The 19,455-nt window shown below is 39.1% G+C and overlaps 1 protein-coding gene across 4 annotated transcripts in view; it reads right to left on the bottom strand.

Annotated features, from left to right (window-relative positions):
• enox2 (ecto-NOX disulfide-thiol exchanger 2) overlaps nt 1-11,931 on the bottom strand; it is a 191,512-nt gene extending 179,581 nt beyond the window's left edge. For 2 of the 4 annotated variants that reach the window (XM_086017831.1, XM_086017830.1), the window contains exons 1-2: nt 11,736-11,931; nt 6,308-6,539 (exon numbers count right to left, since the gene is read on the bottom strand). In XM_086017831.1, coding sequence (XP_085873957.1) covers nt 6,308-6,520 — 213 coding nt within the window. In that variant the 5' untranslated portion in view covers nt 6,521-6,539; nt 11,736-11,931. Of the gene's footprint in view, nt 1-6,307; nt 6,540-11,735 lie in introns of those variants that run through there. The other 2 variants (XM_086017833.1, XM_086017834.1) reach the window with 2 other exon arrangements.
• Nucleotides 11,932-19,455: the final 7,524 nt, after the last annotated feature.

The following is a 19,455-nucleotide window of genomic DNA, read 5'->3' as shown; positions in this document are numbered from 1 at the left end:
TATGCAGTGCATACTTCACACTAACAACATCCGCAGTGCCCACGATCCTGCAACTTTATGATTCTCCAACCGTTGCCACTGTTTTTGCAGCAGTTCAAATTTTTAATGGAGAATTTTAATGGTGAACTGCATTGCAATGAGATAAGCGAGACCCAGCCAGCTGGCGGCAGTCATGGCATCACCAGGCAGTACCAATACAGTATTTTTCATTTTTTTTTACAATGACACTCAACTATATTTACAATTTATTATGTGCCTGTGGATACAAAACCAAAGTGTGGTGTGTCTGTCACCCAAATGCAGTGGGCAGTGAATGGAGCTTCGATCATTGCCAATAAGCTTTCTCCCCGTTTTTAATGTATGCATCGTCTGCCTGTGGCAGTCCGCTTATAGTTTGACAATCACGCCATGTTTTTTTGGTTCAATAAAAAGAATACAGTACAACATACTGAAGGCGGAGCCTCAAACCACGACAAAGGGTCCCAGTTTTTCAGTTCCTCATGTCAGTAGACAAGCGATCAATCGCTTGGTGTGCGGCCAAGCTACCGGCTACTGTGATTTTTTTTTTCATGATCTACTTCATTTCGCATGACGCCGCATCATTCAGCCACACCGCACATCCTCCAGTTTTTATGATACTGTACAGTCCCCTGCTATACTGTGGTTAAACGTTTGCTAGACCTTATATAATTATTTTGTGTAACATACTATTCATCTGTAGAAATGTACTTTTCATAGCAACCATTTTTTTTTTTTTACAGTATACATACTTCTCTTGCATCTAGGAAAGGAGAGCCAGAGTCAATGCTCTTTTTAGCTGTTCATTGAACACCGGGAAAACAGCACACATTTAAACAATATGCAGACACACACACGCAGGTGCTGCTGTCAACCACAGGTCCAACCCAGATACTCACACACAGAATCACTGATGTCACACGCACCCCACCAGGACTAGCCCCTTAAAGGCACAAATCGAATAAGCTACAATATGTACAGTGTTTTCTATACATTTTAAGCTTCTAATTTTTTTTTCCTTGGGGGGGGGGGGGGGGGTATTTTGAAATACATTTACAATGTCTTTTAAAACATGTGTGTTAATTATGAATTTAAGTCTCAATGTTTAAAGCGTGTGGCAGCGGTAAAATTTTATGTTCAATTATACAGTCTGAATCGCAAATTTTCATATGTAGCTTTTGGAACATACTCCCTGCAATAAACGGCGGTTTACTGTTCAACCATTGGGAGAAAAAGAAATGTTAAATCACATCTCAATAATGATGAGGTCCGCTCAAATAAAACTGCTATTGAAATACTTGAAAGAAAAAAAGTCACTAGTGAATTAAAAATGTAGAAAGAGTTACCTTTTTGGCACACATAGGAGTCAAGTATGGTAACAAAAAACAAAAACTGAATTGATCCAAATTAAACCGACCTAATTTGAAATTTAATGCACATTGGGATGCAGCTAAGTTTATTTGTGAATGCTACGAGAAGGCAAAGAACAGCTCAAACAATGACGTGGTAATCTGTGAAAGGTTAGTTCTAAATACCCAGATCATATTGAATAGCACTGCAACATTATCACTGTAGCATTGAAGTAGTCCAAACATCTTTCAAGCATGGAGATGGAGTGTGAATATTAATGTGATGATTAAGTCCCCAGAGCCACATAATGATCTAGAAGATCATCTTCCCATTTTCGGATTTTGGATTTTCACCTTGTGGTACAAAGCACACACCAATGCATGACCCCCTTGGCATTGTTTTTCCATCTCGCTATTGTCAGCGAAGGCCTTTAAATGCTGCCTCTATGCGCTGGAATGATGAGCAGATAGTGTTGCTTTAATCCCAGAGCATGTCAGCGAAGAAAAACATGGAGAACAGTAGTCCATGGAGACAGTCCTAAAAGGGGTACACAAAGAATCTGATAACCCCAAAGAGACATGCCTTCCGGGTACGATCACTAATTAGAATGAATAAATAAAGCTCTATAGGCGACCTTAAGTATATAACTATGTACGATTAAAGGCCTATTTACAGTTCAGCAGAAGAGTGGCAGACCATTATAAACTGCCAACACTTGAGTAAAAAGGGAATTCAATTTTTTTTTTTTTTTTTTTTACATCATTTGAAATACTGTATGAATATCCAGTATCTACATGTCTTAGGCCAGTGTTTTTCAAACTCTGTGCCGCGGCACACCAGTGTGTTATTTTATTGAAAAAAAATCCCAAGGCACACCACCAGCTGAAATAGTGAAAAAAAAGCTTATTTTAACGATATAAGTGTTATATTGTTTATACAAGCATTTTTTTTAACATTGAAGAATGACGATTAGACCGTCTTGAATAGGAATTAAATAAACACAAAGAAAAAAGTATTTTATAATGTTTCATATTGATACTTACTCGGTGTGAAACATGAGCCTGTTTGAATAAACATGCGTCACTAATTCGCTTGTCTCTCAACAAAGACAATTAGCTAGCTGTTGATGCTACTGCTACCTACTGGTATGGAAGAGTACTACAATGTAGTAACTACATGATTACGCTGCCAGGCGCTAGACCGCACAGGCACACAAATTAAATCATTTCCCACTGCACACCTGACAATATCTCGCGGCACACTGCACACATTTTGAAAAACACTGGTCTACAGTACACAAATAAGTACCAATGTCATTCATCATTCAACTGATCTGGTGTCACAATACATCAAATATCTGCCCACATTTCTGTAAAACCCACAACCACCATATTGCCCCCAAGCCTTCTCAACGAAGAATACATTAACTGTAATGAGAATCAACGGGGGTGTTAAAGGTATTGACACTTAACAGTCCAGCGCAGGGGCAGCTTTGGTGTCGTCTTTTTTAATCTGGAAAAGCAGCGCAGCTCTCCCAAGGCCAGCGGCACGAAAAGAAGTGTACTGATCAGAAGGTCAGGCCAGCTGGAATTCAGATCCTTTCATTTGTCGTGTCACTAGTCATTCTCCCCCTAACAGCCGTCCCTCTTCTCTCTGCTGATACCAAGGCCGTCAAATACAATGAAGGTGGAAAGACTGTGAATTATTTAAACAATAGGTGTTACGTCGAAATTCTAAAAAGCTAAACGTTTCGATTTGACATGTTGACAGTGACAGTGAACGAGACTTGCCTACTGGTTTTACGGTGATTCAAAATTGAAATTGTAGTTGCACAATGTAGCAACATCACAGGCCACAGCCAAACAAAGTGCAAATAAGCTTTCCCACATGCTAAAAATACACTTCCTGGTATTAAGAGAGCGGGAAATGGCCGCCAATCCAAAGAAATACAGTATAAACAGAACACACATAATTGTTTTTACAACAATACTAAACCATATTTATAATTTCATTTCTACCTGAAGATAAAACAGCAAAGCTTGTGATAAAATGCACGTGAACTAATGTGATGTCAGAATGAGGAAATGCAGGCACCCTAACCGACGGTACGTACTGCGCATGGTACATTCAAGTGAATGGGAGTGAGTCTTCCTCGACCATAAAAAATTTGAAACACACCCTAGAGACACCTGCCGTATGTCGTAAGAGCACTTTAATCGCTAGTGTTGAATTTTAAGGCGACCGAGTCGTACGGTTTACAACACTTCTGAATCGTACAGTGTATGCACAGCTTTAGTGTCTGCCCAGTGATTGACGGATGATCTCTCCAGGGTTTACTTTTCCTGTCCAGGCTAGAATAGGCAACGGATCACTCAGTGACCCTGAACACTATACATGTTGTAGATAATAGATGGATGGATGTACCATTCAATAGTGACAAGGGAGTCTGGCAAGATTGCCTTGTTGAGTGTGTTTGAACACATTTAGAACACTGAACTAATTTGTACATGACTAGCCTGGGAAGGGGGCACACCAATTTTTAACATCTTAGCCAATTTATTTAAATGTAAGAGTGCTTACAAAAGACTTCTTTTTTAAAAAAGTACAATTTCTCTTCAAAAAATCTTTCACAATACCAAGACTGGCTGTTAGCTTTTCTGGTAACTACATAGCGGTTGAAAATGTTTCCTCTTGTCATTTTTATTGGGGTGATGACTTGTGAGAGACGGGATACAAACACTCACACAACTGGCAACGGCCCGAAAGCTCCTCTGTCACAATTCAGTAAATTTAATATGTTTTCACAAATCTATATCACTGATCAATCCACACCTGTAAATGTTATTTTTACAAATTATTGACCAATCTAAAGTGTTGAAAATGGCTTGCACTCTTTGTCGATACAATATTAATGGTTGAACAAACATGCCGTTTCTGTGTTCTCTTGAAAAGTGATCATTTTAGAGGTATGAGGATTCACCCCGACGCCAGCGTGTTGCTGTTCTATATTTGTGTCCAGCAACAGCACAAGCTTGTTCAATTTCACATCACGATCACGGAATCAGTGGCTTGGTCGAAATTTACAAGGATGGGGAAAATTCAGCCAAAATATCGGCATGCGTTGTAAAGTTGGTGAAGGAGACATTGTTTTTCATTTAAATCCTGATAAACATCAAAAACAGTAACAGCCTTCAATGGGAGCCAACTCATTCGCTCTCGTTAATCTGATAAAACATGGACTCGACTCAATGCTTTGACTTTAATCTGCAAGCAATCACATATGATCATTTTATAATTTCTCGTGGTTAATATTCTAATATTTTTAAGTAAATATAAACATACTCTGAAGAAGCATTTTTGGGGCCCTGGCAGATGGATTGAAGTTTTTACAGTGCTTCATCTGATTCCAGCGTTTCCTCTGAGGCAGGAAAAGCAGTCAAATCCTTTCACACATTTATCCAGATGTCTCACCCGCTGCAGCCATCCTGGTTTTAGAGCTTGGAGTCTTTTCAAACGCCTTGGCAGCAACTCAGAAACTATCTTTCATCAAAAAGTCACAGTGACAGCACCGAGGATAGTTCTAGCCAGTGGGGGGGGGGGGGGGGTGTCGGGGGGTGCTGGATGGTGTTTCACTTGTGTAGTTGCTCGTAAAGCGCTATTGTTTTTGCGGCTTTGAGAAGAACCCCATTAACCAAATTAGAGTGTGGGGAAAACACGTGGCTACCTCCTGCAACTCAAATCTCATTCAAAAGGGGTACACGCGGTTAAATGGCAGCAACACAACGAAACAATGTGAAAATAAAAGCGAAAATCCAACGACAACTAAAGCGCAGCCTTGAGAACCCAGTTGCCAAAGAGTAAAGCACTGAGCACGGCTTCAAATTTGTTAATGTAACAAAATCTTTTTAGAGGCAGGCTTAGTAAACGTTGCTCCAACTGCTACAATTCCAGAGAACATTAAAGTACTTACAGTTTCAAATCTAGGTTAGGGTCTATTACTGTTTATTCCCACTGAGATTCACGCTGATGTACACCGCCACATGTCAATGTGAATGCGGTTCTCTAAATTACTGGGCTATGAAATTAATTTAGTCCACACCTTTAGGAGCTATCACATATGATTAGACTCAATTGGTATATGGTGACAAGATTGCTACTAAACGCCACATAGTGGAAAAGACAACCACAGGGCATGGATGTTTCAGCAGTGTTTCGGTCCAACCATTCGAAATCGCTATTTAGTCACAAGAACGTGGGAATGGTTGACCAGTATTAAACAAGTTCCTGGACTAAAAGTTACAAAAACAGATGGACCTCAAGCCACCTTGCACAAGTAATTGTCTCATGAGGATGAAAGGCTTAGAGGACAAGGTCTTCAGAAGTTATTGTATTGACTGGGTAACGTGTGCTATCTTCTCAGATCCTCAACTCTGCTGTTGAGTGAGCTGGCTTTGACCAGCCTAGCTCATGGAGTAAAAGACATTTTAAATGCTGCCATATAAAAAACAACTTTCATATCAGTGCAGCCTGCAGCACACAATCATCTTAGACAGCAGCATACATCTTAAACTGACATTAAACTAAAATCTAAAATGCTAACATACATCTTCTTCACAGCCTTTGAGTTATTCACGAGACAACACATCCCACAGAGTAAAGCTTAGCAAGACAATATACACTGACTACGTTTTTTTCGGGTTAAGGTCAAAATTCTGAAAATAACACTGAAAATTTCCCCACTGTGGGATCAATAAAGGCCTTCTTATCTTATCTTATCTTCTGATTTCTGAGTCATTCGGAATAACCCGTTTACATGACGAGCGGTGACGAAGCGGCGATGCACAGATATCATGACGCAATTATACGTCATCTCCACCTTGCTCGTAGGTGGATCCGGTCTATCACCGACATACATGTTGTTGGTTTTAGTCCAGCTCACCTGGAGGCCGAGCTGTGCTGCCTCCTCACTGTAAATGCCCGGAGCGTCTCTCAGATGATTGTAGGTTGTGCTGAGCAGGATGGTGCCGTCAGTGTACTCCAGGTCAGTTAGGTGGTAGTTGCCTAAGGTCACTCCGGGGGACGCGCTCGCACAACCTGGACATCGGCCGGTCGATGATGCAGTTAAAAAGGTCAGGAGCAGCCACGCAGCCATGCAGCCCTGGCGAAGGCCACTAGAGATGGAAAACCAGTCAGAGTTAATGCCGTTAATACGGACACAGGGTGATGGTCTTGGGTGGTGCGCCGAGGGCTTGGATGATTTTCCACACTGAGGAGTGCCAGACGGTGTCAAAGGTGTCCTTCAGATCAATGAATCAAATATACAAATGGCGGTCTTTGCGGAATTCACGGGTCCTCTCTATCAGCAGACGTACAGCAGAGACGTGGTCAATTGTAGAGAGATTGGGCATAAAGCCAGCTTGCCTGATGGGGACGGCGGCGGCTTCTGCTCGCTGAAGGCACTGAAGGCTTCCCACGAAAGGGCACGGATATTTCCTGGGAAGCCTAGGTTCATTTTGTTTCGTACGTTTTTTGTTTTTTTTGTTGTATTGTTGCGTGTGATTACAGGTAATTGTTGATTCATGTCTAAACAACTGAGTGACAATGGAATCCAGCAGAGGTTCTGCATCACAGTCTGCCTGAATTTGTTTGCCGAAAGAACATGACGTCAGCTATCACTGTAATTCTTAAATACAAAAAACTTTTGAATGAGTCGAATCCAACTTCTCAACTTTTGTTTGTTTCAGTTTGTGCAAACACCCTGCTTCACTTGGAAACCATCAACGCAACACCTGCCTTTTCTCATCCAGCATCACCCCCGCCCGCCCAAAAACCCAGGAGGCTCAATAAAACATCGCATAATAAGAAATGTCACCTCTCCTCAGCGGTAGTGGGGGCGGAAATAATTTGGTTGTATACAAGGCAAATGTTCTCAATGCAGTTCCGAACGAAAAAAAAAAAGCCAAGTTTAGAAAAATGCCTCAAGCGCCGAAGTTTAGTCAGATGGATTGAACCCGAATAGGATGCAGGAAATCGAAACAGTCACTGGAGTCATCATGTTGGCTGGCAGAATTGGTTTAACACAGCCGTTTCCAACCTATCCAACATCCAGTTGGAGTTGACGCACGACTTCGCAAGCACAATGGAACGCAATTAATTTCAACAAACGCTTTGCTTTTATTTTGATATTTGCAATGCCGCGACATAACAACACCCTTTTTCTAACTATGCCACACAGATCAATTAGAAAAACGCAAATGGGTCAACAGAGCACGTAGAGCACTCTGGCATGGGCAGACTCCATACACAAGGTCATGGAAGCGCACAACTGGCGGATCAATCAAGAAAGCAAGCAAGCAGATTACTGAAGCAAAACCTGCTGACTTCATAAATATTGATATCGCTATTAAAACGACTTAAATCAAGCTCAAGAAGAAGGAGGTGTGTCTGTGGTATCTTGAGTTGATTCAACTTATCGATTGAAAACATTTTTCAGTTAATAGAATACAATTTGTGGTTCACATGATGACGTTAGTATCTGGTTGACAGGTGTGGTGCAATTCAGTAGTAATACAGTATAAATGACAGAGCACTAGCAGCAGGTCCATTGCTTCTTTACACACAAAATGGAAGAGAAAACATGGAAGCCCAAATCTCGCCATGTTTTGTTTTTTTCTTTGGCTTTTTTTGTGTGATCCCACCACAGAAAGGTCCCATTTATGTCTAAAAGTGAAAAAATGTAAACCATGAAACAAACAATGGCAGTAGTATTAGGTGTACACACATTTGTATGTTATTAGGTTCAATGGGTTGCTGTTTTACGGCAGTGAGGACTGTTGACTACATTCCCTCGACGGTTAATTGTGATTTCATACATAACATTTGAACATTCTTAATTGTCAAAAAAAAAGTCTAAAAATGAAGTTAACCATTATAGTGAACCTTTGCGATTCACGGAGGTGAGGAAACAAGCACAACGCAAGTAGCAAAATTTGTGAGTAATGGATGCGCCCCCGCCTAAAGAAATGTTGATAACTGCCAATAGTATATTCATAGTTTAAACCCTAATTAAACACCAAACTATGATCGCAACTTAGAACGCTGTCAGATTTGGGCTTTTTTTTTTCCCTGAGTATTCAAGTCTTGGTGGGTTTTCTCATGGCTTATCTTGGTGTATCTGACAGGCAGTGGGGAGGAAGAGGCTGTCGAGTCTCTTGAGGCCTTAAAGACGCACTACAGTTTGATTTTCTACGGATGCCCGTACGTTCTGTGCTGGGCTGTTATTTTCTGATGGTGTACATCACATTTCTCACATTCTAATCAAGGTCTGACGAGACGTTTTTCACTTTCTTTCAAGGCTTTCACATACAAGCTCCCTTGGCCTGACACAACTTGATATCTCAGACCGTAGTTTAACACGCCGGGACTCGCCATGATTGAACATGTTGTAACAGCTATCGTATGCCCTAGCTTTCTTTGAAAACTGGAAAAAGAAAAAGGAAAGGACCATAAAATTTGTCCAGGCTTCCACGGCATACACGACCTGTCATGTTTGCCCATCCGCCCCGTAGTGTTGTCTCAGTTCCATCCCATTTCGCAGCGTTGGCCATGTCGCTTTTTGATGGTTTATCATTCGTCATCCGTCAGTTTCTTATATCACAAAGCATATTTACATCAGCAGCTGCTTGGTACAATTAATGTGTGTATGTAATTGCATTTAATTAACTGTACTGCTCATATCACTGATACTATACTGCGGTGAAAAACAAAGAAACAGCCAGACATATTTGGGTAGCGTTCGCCTGTGGAGGTTGCGCTATATTATAATGTAACAAGAGTGTTCCAACCTTGTGCTAAAACACCACATCGTTGAATGCGTGCAAATAATATACATTCCCTTATTAGCAACCAGTTGAAAAGGACACACATCATTCTACCAGCTAATAAGTGACCTGCACGGCAGCCTCATATTCAGATCACACGTTGGGAATCATGGCCATGCACCTGTCAGCTTGAATGAATGAAAGGTGAAAGGCACTCGCCAAATGAGGGATCAGGGGAAGTCAGTCGATGAGAGGATTAACATTTCGCAACAGGCTGGCCTTTCTTGACAAAAAAAAGTCAGTACTTCTGACCAGTGCCGATGCTGTATCGAAGAAATTACCTTTACGAAGAAAACAATGCTCACTTTTGATTGATACTGTCAGGTAGATCTGCATGAATAATTCTCTAATGTAATTCATTTCCCAATTAACTTTTGAGTTTATGCTCAGAACAATTTTTTAAGTGGCTTCAGTAGTTCAGAGTGTATCCCCGATGACGTACGTTTCAAAAGCAGTGCTTTATCGAAATATTGGAAATTTCCGACACGACGTATGTGTTCTCAAGCTCCAAATATCTATTAGAAAAAAGGTCGGAAAATTTTACAGATTTGAAGCTTCATTTTCACATGATGTGTAAAGATTATTTTTTTTCATTCGTTCTATTATTTCTCTAAACCTCTTGCAAGTTAATGCTGGGGGAAGAAAATAAACTGGAAAATAAACATTTTGGATCAAAAGAAATCAGGTTATATGGCTTTATATAAATTAGAGTTATAATTTGCACCACCCAAAATATTAGAAAGCGCTCACTAGCGCTGAATGATTAATTGCATTTGCAAAATAATCGCGATATAAGGTAACGCGATTATGTAAGCGCGAAGGCTGCATTTTAAATAGTCATTAATTTATTTACAGCGGAGGGGGATTCACCGCACACTGCCGCAGTGACAGCATGCTTAATCCTTTTCAAATTGCATGATTAAAACTTCCCGCGTGTGGGGAAAAAAACCTTCACCGTGTACATGTTGTCTATTTTGTGATGTTTTCGCTGCCGTCATATGTCGAACAGCGTGTGTGAGTAAGTGTCAAGGCATCACTGCTGCCCTTGACTTCAACGACGGTTCAGATTCAGAAAACAGGTCAGCCGTGGTTGGTCGTTGTGAGCATTTGTGATGTCATTTGCAGTCGACAGAAGACAAAATGGCCGCCCCCAGAGATGGCAAAAAAACCGAGTGCATTTTGCTGCTTAATTTGTATTCCACAAACGCAAAATTAATCAGAATGCCGTGTTTCAACTCGTGGGCCTGCTGTGAACATACTGTTGAAAAAAATGTTTAGGTTGAATTCCGCTTTAAGCAATTTAAAATATAAACAAGAGCTATTGTTCATAAACGCATAATTGTTCTGTGAAGCAAGTGCAGATTTAAAATATTTTTTGTAGAATATTGTCAAATTATTGTTATCCAATTTTTGGAAAAAATATCAAGATATTTTTTTAGCCCATTTCGCCCACCACTACCTAGTAGTAAACTGTGGTTCATATAAATGAATGCTTCATTTGCCTTTACCTAAGTGTTCTATAATGTATGACAGATCGGATATTGTTTGTTGTAATAAAGATTAATTTGTGAAAAATATATTAGAAAGTACTTTGAGTCATATCGCAATCCTTTGGAAAAAAAAAATTGCAATTGCATTATTTTCCAGCCCTTACCGTTTACAGTGTAATACAGTGCGGTTGAAGACAACTAAAACAATAAAACATACTGTTAGAATTAACTATTTTCTGACATTTTCTATGGCACTTGTCATTGGGCGAGAGGTAGGGTACACCATGAACTGGTCGTCATCCTATCGTACGGCACACGTGGAAAAATAAAAGTCTGGCTTCCTCTAACATTTCAAAAACATGCAGGTGAGGTTCACAAAAGACTTTAAATTCTCCGTAGTGTGAACGTGAGTGTGTTTGGTTGTTTTTACATGTGGCTGGCGACCAGTTCAGAGTGTACTACCTCTACCCAAAGTCAGCAGTGAGAGGCTCCAGCTCACCCACAACCCTAAAGTGAACAAGAGATAGCGAAAATGGATGGCTGAATTAATGGAAACCGTCAAAAATCACAAAGGCGGCTGCTCTACATTAGAACATCTCATTTCCCGTGCACTACAATGCAAGCAACTTGCAGACCGTCCCTAACGTCATCTCGACGCGTTTATTGTTCGACAACTAAGCATGAAAAGTAAAGAAAAGTCGATGACATGATGATACTTTAGGCTTTTTAATTGACTTTAGTTCTTTTGTTTTCAGAGGTGTCGTTATTGAACCCTCGCCGAGTGTCTTAAGATGAAATATGCAAAGACAACGACTAATATTATTAAACGAAAGTGAACACAGAGACGACAGCATTGTTATTTGCAATGCAAATGTACCCCTGTACTAGGAAACTGTAAACCTTATTTTGAACTTCCATAACAACTGCAAGTGTACCCAGCGAGGCTAACAATTTAGCACTCGATTGACGTGAAAAGAGAATAAAAGTTTCAAGGTACCTGGCGGCGAACTGCGCCGTACTAGATGCTATCTGCTCCGTGACGAATCCTCAGAAGTATCCATTAGAGGATGCACATTTATTTTATACACTTGATATCTTGTTAATATTTGTAAAAATATCCACGGCAAAGCGTCCAGTTAGCAACCATTCAAATGTCAACATCGGCGGAAAGTAATACGGCAAGCGAGAGGCGAACACGTGCTTCTGTTGCCGTTCTTCAATTCCGTTTACATTCAAAGTAAGAGTGTCCTCTTTTGCTTTCAAAATAAGAGTGCCCGTAAATATTTACCGGTTTAATGCACGGGGGGCAAACTTTGGCTCAAAGGCAACGTTTGATTATTGAAACGGATAGAGGGGCCAGGTCATAGAAACGATACAAACAATAATTGAAAATAAAAACGTGTATGTAAAATAGCTAATTTTAACAATAAAATAATTGTCTTTTTTTAAAAATACTTAACACCCAATTATTTTTTTAAATACTGTAGATACAATTGAATGTACTGTGCCAGTAAAAGTGTTAATTTTAGAATAAATGTATACATTTTAAAATTATATATACATATATATATATATATATATATATATATATATATATATATATATATATATATATATATATATTAGGGCTGTCAAATTAGCACGTTATTTTCGAAGTTAATCCAATCCCTTTTTGACGCCGTCAATTTTTTTGATCGCATGATTAAGGTTTCCATAGCAACCAGCTGCTGCATTGATAAAGGCTGCTGGTCACCATGATCTATACATGTATCTTGAAGAAAAAAGCTTTAGAGTAGAGGAGGCGTTACATCTGCTTCAAAATATTGACGATGAGGATGAATTGCTCGGCAGACACATGCACGGCTGTGTCCCCCTTAGGGTTGGGCACCAAAAACCCGGAATCGAGTGAAATCGGTTCCATCATTCCGGTTCTCCCGTAACCGTTCAGATTTTAGAATGTCGGTGCTAAGTTTCGATTCCTAGTTAGCCGCGCGGAAGAGCTACGAACAAAGTACGACCGATTAGAAAAAAAAAATTGTGTGCGCGCATGGCTCGTAACCTCGGACTCCTGCCCTCGAAGCTGCGTAGCAATAGCACGTTAGCTCGTCCCCACTCGCGCTCAGCTCCTCGGCTCGCTTCGTCCCGGCCGGCAAGCGTGGGCAGCGGCGGTGACTCTGGGCGTGCGCCGGGCCCTTCCCACTAATCTCCACAGCTGCAGCGGCCGCTGGACACCGCAGTGGCAGCAGTCGCCCTTCACAGGGATGGTGATCCTGCCCGGGCCGGCCCGGCCGGCTCATTCGTCCGACGCCTAGCCATAGAATGATGCGATGCGGCTCATGACCCAAAGTCAGAATCGGCTAAATACGTCTAATTGCAACATTGTACCAACAAGTTCAACACACAAATGCACATATCCAGCTAATATTTAGCTTATATCATACGTAGCTGCAGCATATACATAAATACTGTACATACAGATACATCCTATGGTTACATAGAATGCTTAGATTAAATAGAGTTTCCTTGCTTGCCCTTAAAATGCAGCGTTGTGTTTGTCATATATTTTCTTTCTAAAGCAAGACTAGGTTAGCCAATCAATTGGTGTTCAGTAGCATGCTTTCAGTAACAGCTGAAAGACGCGCGCGTGTGAGTGTATGTGTGTGTGTTTGAAAAGGGCTGAAGGGCTGTTTGCGTGAGTTGAATCCAATGCTTGTTTTTTCAATTGAAGGGAAAGTCAACCCAAACATTTTTTTTTTCAAGAATATGTTCTATGCCGGCCCCCTAGTTCAAACAAGGCATTCTGATTAATATTGTGTTTGTGGAATATGAGTTAAGTTGTAAAATCCATCCATTTTTTACCATCTCAAGGGTCGGCCATTGTATTACTTCTGTCGACTGAAAATGACATCACAGATGCGCCGAGGGCTCAAATAACGACCAATCATGGCTCAGTTTCAGAAAACAGGTGAGCTGTGATTGGTCGTTACGTGAGCCCTGAGCATTTGTGATATAATTTTCAGTTGAAAGACGTGACAAAATGGCCGCCCCCAATGATGACTACAAACAGGTTGAATAACTCTTATTCCACAAACGCAATATTTATCAGAATGCCTTGTTTCAACTCGTGGGCGTGCATGGAGCATATTCTTTAAAAATAATATGTTTGGGTTGTCTTTTCTTGAATAAAGTATTTGCATAAGAAAATCAATCCTCTTATTCATGTTAAGGGTATTGAAATTCAAGAAAATAATGGGACAGAAAAAAAAATCAATAAATAAAATATGCGATTAACTACGAGTTAACTATGAAAAAAATGTGACTAACTACGATTAAAAATGCAATCACTTGACAGCACGGTTAAATTCAGCTTGTAGGATTTTCTCACCAGAATCCAGACACATAATGATTGTCCTGCTATTTTGCTGTTCAAAGTTGGATGTTTAAACTTAGTTTCAGGCAGACGTCTGTGGAAAGTGAAATCGATCACCTAAGCACTTAATTGCTGTGTTAAACGCGCTAGCCATGTCATTCTTAGATTATCTTCTAGTTGCGTTAAATGGAAACAATTACTATCTATTAATATTTGTTTATATTTTTGCACTTGAATAAAATGGGCAGGCACTTCTCCCACACTGTCTGCTTGCATGCAAGTTTTTTTTAAAGTGGGAAATCAACCCAAACATATTTTTTCAAGACTTTGTTCCCAGCAGGCCCATTAGTTGAAACACGGCATTCGGATTAATATTGCGTTTGTAGAATATGAGTTAAGCAGCAAAATCCAACACTTTTTAGCCATCTGAGGGGGTGGCCATTTTGTCATTTCTGTCAACTGAAAATGACATCACAACTACTCAGGGCTCAGGATCAAGACCAATCACGGCTCAGCTTCAGAATACAGGGCAGCCGTGATTGGTCAACAAGTGGATTAACTCTTATTCTACAAACGCAATATTTATCAGAATGCCTTGTTTCAACTAGTGGGCTTGCATAGAACATATTCTTGAAAAAAGGGGGTTTGGGTTGACTTCCTCTTTAAAGTAAATTGTATCTTGTTTCTCTCAAAATGCTTGTCGTGTCTCTTGCCTATTACATTTTTCCCGTGACAGCTTCTGAAAAGGAAATGTCATCACATCACAAACATTTACAGTTCAATCATGTTTTTCTCCCAATAGCCATAAAATCCTTTCACTAATGCTTACAGCAGCCAAACAAAAATAAGGACTATTCATCAGCGGTTTGCAGTTTTGTGTAAAGTATCACTGATGTGCTTTTGTTGAAAAATCCTGAAAAAGTAGCAAGCAAAACACAAGCATGTGATACAACTTAAGTCTCATGTTGCGTCAAGCATCTAATTGGGGAAACCTGCTGTGAATCAGGTAATTGGACGTTCCCCCACCAACAGAGAGAAACACACTAACTAGGATAATGGTGCATTGGAGGATATTTATTCCTCAATATGTACTAGATCAAGGTTTTTTTTCTGCCTCACTAATTTTTCTGATTCTATTTTTGATTTTGTACACCAACAACATAGTACATACAGCGTAGTGCTTGAACTCCATAGCGTGGCAGGTCAGCAGACTTTGGGCCACAGGGGACACCATGGACTGGTCACCAGCCAATCACAGGGCACATGTGGACTAATGACATATTCACAAATGACATATTCACATTCACACCTATGGGCAATTTTGATTTTTCAACGAATCGAGCAAGCATGTTTTTAGAATAAGGGATAAAGCCAGAGGACTCAGAGAAAACCAACTCAAGCACGGATATATCATGCGATTTTTAAAAAAATTATAAAATCAAAAATTTCACATATAAATTTACTATTTTTATATTTATTTATTAGACAATTGGTTAATTTATTTATTGTAAATAATCAAAAAATGGTAAAACAAACCATTTCATTAAAATAAATAATTTATTTGATATATTGTAAAAATGTACAATAAACAATTTACAATGTACATTATTTGTCATGTTTGTATTTATTCGGTCAATAAATTTGTAAGTTGATTTATTTTGAATAATAAAACATTACATTTACTTTATAAACATGTTTGTATTCATTCTAGTGAAAGATTTGTTACTTGATATACTGTATTTTAAATATTAAAATAAAAACATTTGTACAATGAACAATTTTGCACATAATTCAATTTTCACATTTACTTGATAAAATATTAGTGAAATATATATATATATATATATATATATATATATATATATATATATATATATATAAATATATATATATATATATATATATATATATATATATATATATATATATATATATATATATATATATATATATATATATATATATAAAAATATCCATCCATTTATCCATTATTTGATCCGCTTATCCTCAGGAGGGTTGCAGGCGTGCTGAAGCCTATCCCAGCTGTCTTTGGGCATCAGGCGATGTACACTCTGAACTGGTTGCCAGCTAATCGCAGGGCACACATAGACAAACACAAGAATTCACACTCACAATCACACCTAGGGACAATTTCAATCAACCTGCCATACATGTTTTTGGAATGTGGGAGGAAACCGGAGTACCCAGAGAAGCCCACGAAGGCACGGGGAGAACATGCAAACTCCATGCAGGAAGGTCGCGGTCGGACTCGAACTACTACTAACTTCTGTTGTACCTAATTTCATTTTTAAAAATTGTCTGACTGAGCAACTGTAAATCATAATAATCAGTATTGTTCCTTGGCATGAATATAGCAAAACAAAGTGTGCTAAAAGTGAAAGGGTAGCCAGCCAGCGAACCACATGATTAGCATCATGTTTCCAAACAAACTGTATGTTTAAGCAGGTCTCGACCACACAGCCTTGATGATAAAACTCCTCAGGCTACTGTACATGAAAATGGAGATTAACTCCAAACATTAAATTGCTGTGGATCAGAGAAAACATGTCAGTCAATTCAATATCAGCCCTTCTGCAAGCCTCCAATATGCTTGTTTGCTTGTTTCCAGTCTCTTCACCACCACCCCTCATTAGATTATCCACTCTTGTGCCTCCCAAGTACTTTTTCAAGTGCACACTGTGTGGATTGGTGCGATGCATTCAAGTGTCAAAACCGCATTAATCTCATCACGTCAACGGTGAGAAGCATAAGGCAGGTTTGGTAGCCTAGCAACTGCTTATAATAGGTGGCTTTGATTGGGTTTTGGACTCAGAGGCCAGTATTCTATAGGGCTGACTGTCTCTCCCCTGCCCCCAAAAAAGTACTTTGATTAGTTTTGCAAAATGTCTTCGAATGGAAGGATTTCCAATAAATTATTTTTGAAAAAGTGTGAGTCTCTAACAATTTTGTACTTTGGTTCATGACAACGTAAAAAGGCCCAAACTCGATAAAGTCCTAATTTTAGGAGTCATAATCTTGATTTTCTCTTCAATATTCATAAGTGCATTTGCATTGATGGGTGCATCTTTTGGCAGGTGACTATTCATCTGCCAGGAATCACCATGTCTTGTTGTGTATACAAGACAACAACTGTGTCGAATTGATGGAAATCAAAACAAGATCAAAAATATGAGCTGATGAAACCATTTGAGTTATTCATTTGCATTCATATTTGGAGGGGGTGGGGTTGAATGGTTGCCAGGCAAACTTGGCATCTTCCTGTTTTGTTGACTGCCAAATATCTTGTAGTTATGGCAACACTATAAAATGTACTTCATGCTTCTCTTAGACGGATAAAGAATTAATGAACTAGTTTTCTGACCCAATTGTAGCTTTGATCTGCCACTGATACTTAACGTTTCTTTTTTGTACATGGTGACTATGTTTGAACAAAACACAGCAGGCAGATACTGTGCTACTGTAAAATTAGTGAGTATGCGGCATCAAAGTCCCAGAACATAGGATTATGGTTGTCTTTAGGCGATGTGGGTAATCGCGGATGATATGCTGATACATGCAAACATGGGAATGAGATTTTCTTTTTAACAACCAAGTACACCAAAGCCAAGAGAGCTTGACAAAATACATTTAAAAAAATATATATATGTTTCCGTGTGCTCCATTTTGTCCGAATTTAGCCCTTTCATGCATAGTGGTCAGTTGAGTCGACAGCTATTTAAAGTTGCTTTCACCTATATTAATTAATCTAAATTAAAAAAATATATTTTTAACCCTTGCATGCATTAATTATGATTTAATGTTATTATTTAAAATCTAAATGTATTTTTTTGTTTAATTAATATAGGCGAAAGCAACTTTTAAATAGCTGTCCACTGTAGTGACCACTTTGCATGAAAGGGTTAAAAGAAAAAATCTTCCCATCAGAAAGAATGCAAAGTGTCACCATGGTAAATGTAAGCAATGTTTGAAGTAGCATTTCAGTGTAAATGAAGAAACTGACACTCGCTGACTTGACTTTGGACAAGTTTTCGACAAAAATACCATAATCCCGATGGAGCCCTGCCACCAACTACAGTGGTTCCCCGTACAGTGTATATTCCTCGAGTTCCCCGCTGTGTCACGTTGTTGTTGTTTTTTTACCCGATCTACCGCTTATTCATGGTTTTTCTGAGATTTTATTTTATGCCAATTATCATAAAAATAAATTATTAGCAGATTTTCCTGTTTATTGCAGGGTTCCACTGTGGTTGACAGCCCTTCAAAATTTAAATGAAAAAATCCTAAATCAATTCATTACAGTGGCACCGTGACTTGAGAGTACCTCAACGTGTCAAAATGTAACGCAGAAGCTTCAGCTGTGCTGCTGCTCAGGTGCAGTGAAAGAAAAAAAGCGTGATTAACTCATTAAATGCCAGCCATTTGCTACGCAGCTAAGCCCCTGAGTGCTTACACTTGTAAAATAGTGTGTTGCTTATGAAATCAATGCAGCCCATCCATGTTTCAGAAAATTACATTTTATTTATTACATCAACACATTTTAAACTCTTACACAAAAAATCACTGAGATGAAGCTCTCTTTTACAAATGAATGAAAAAGCTATTCATCTAGCAAACAAAAATGCCGTCAGCAGTCATCCTTTGGGCTTTCAGATGAGTAGCCTTGACCTGAATTTAAAAATGCAATGGAAAAAAGAGCACTATTTCACTGAACAATGAAAATAACTATTTGGAAAACAACTGCCTGAATATTTATTTGACCTGGTTAATAGGACTTCTGCTCCTGAAGTTCTGCATACAGCGTCTGCAAATTAGATCACTTTCATCTTTACGCAGGACTGTAAGCTGCAGTCTTTTTTGAAAAAAACAAAACAAAACAAAAAAACTGATTTTTTTTTGTGTGTAAGCGTTCATATTACATGATAAATGCAACTTCGGTCTCTTTCGTGTGTGAACATAAAGCGTCCCTAAAGTGACTCACATGCGCAGCAGAAGAGACGACGTAACTCACGACATAGTGTTTACGGAAGTAAATTTGGTCCATTGTGTCAGGGCATTTCTACAGTGGAGCAATTTGGTAGGAGGTAGAAATGTAGTAAATGATGATGGATTAAGATATTTTTTTAAGTAGACTATACATGTACTAAATAAATGTATCTGGAAACAGATGATTTTGTTTTGTGCAACCACTTGATGAAATAAAAGTGAGTGAATTCAACACACTATTTTTTTAGTGTCAGTGGAAACAAACATGGCACGTCCTTTTGATAATGACGTGGATCAAGGTGCAGCAGAGAATTAAATATTCGTCGGGAGATTAGACTGCGCA

This window comes from Filicampus tigris, chromosome 2, assembly GCF_054856515.1.
Source record: "Filicampus tigris isolate MCC_2025a chromosome 2, RoL_Ftig_1.0, whole genome shotgun sequence".
Classification (NCBI taxonomy): Eukaryota; Metazoa; Chordata; class Actinopteri; order Syngnathiformes; family Syngnathidae; genus Filicampus; species Filicampus tigris.
Note: the sequence above shows the minus strand (reverse complement) of the source record. Positions and strands in the feature narration are given on the sequence as shown.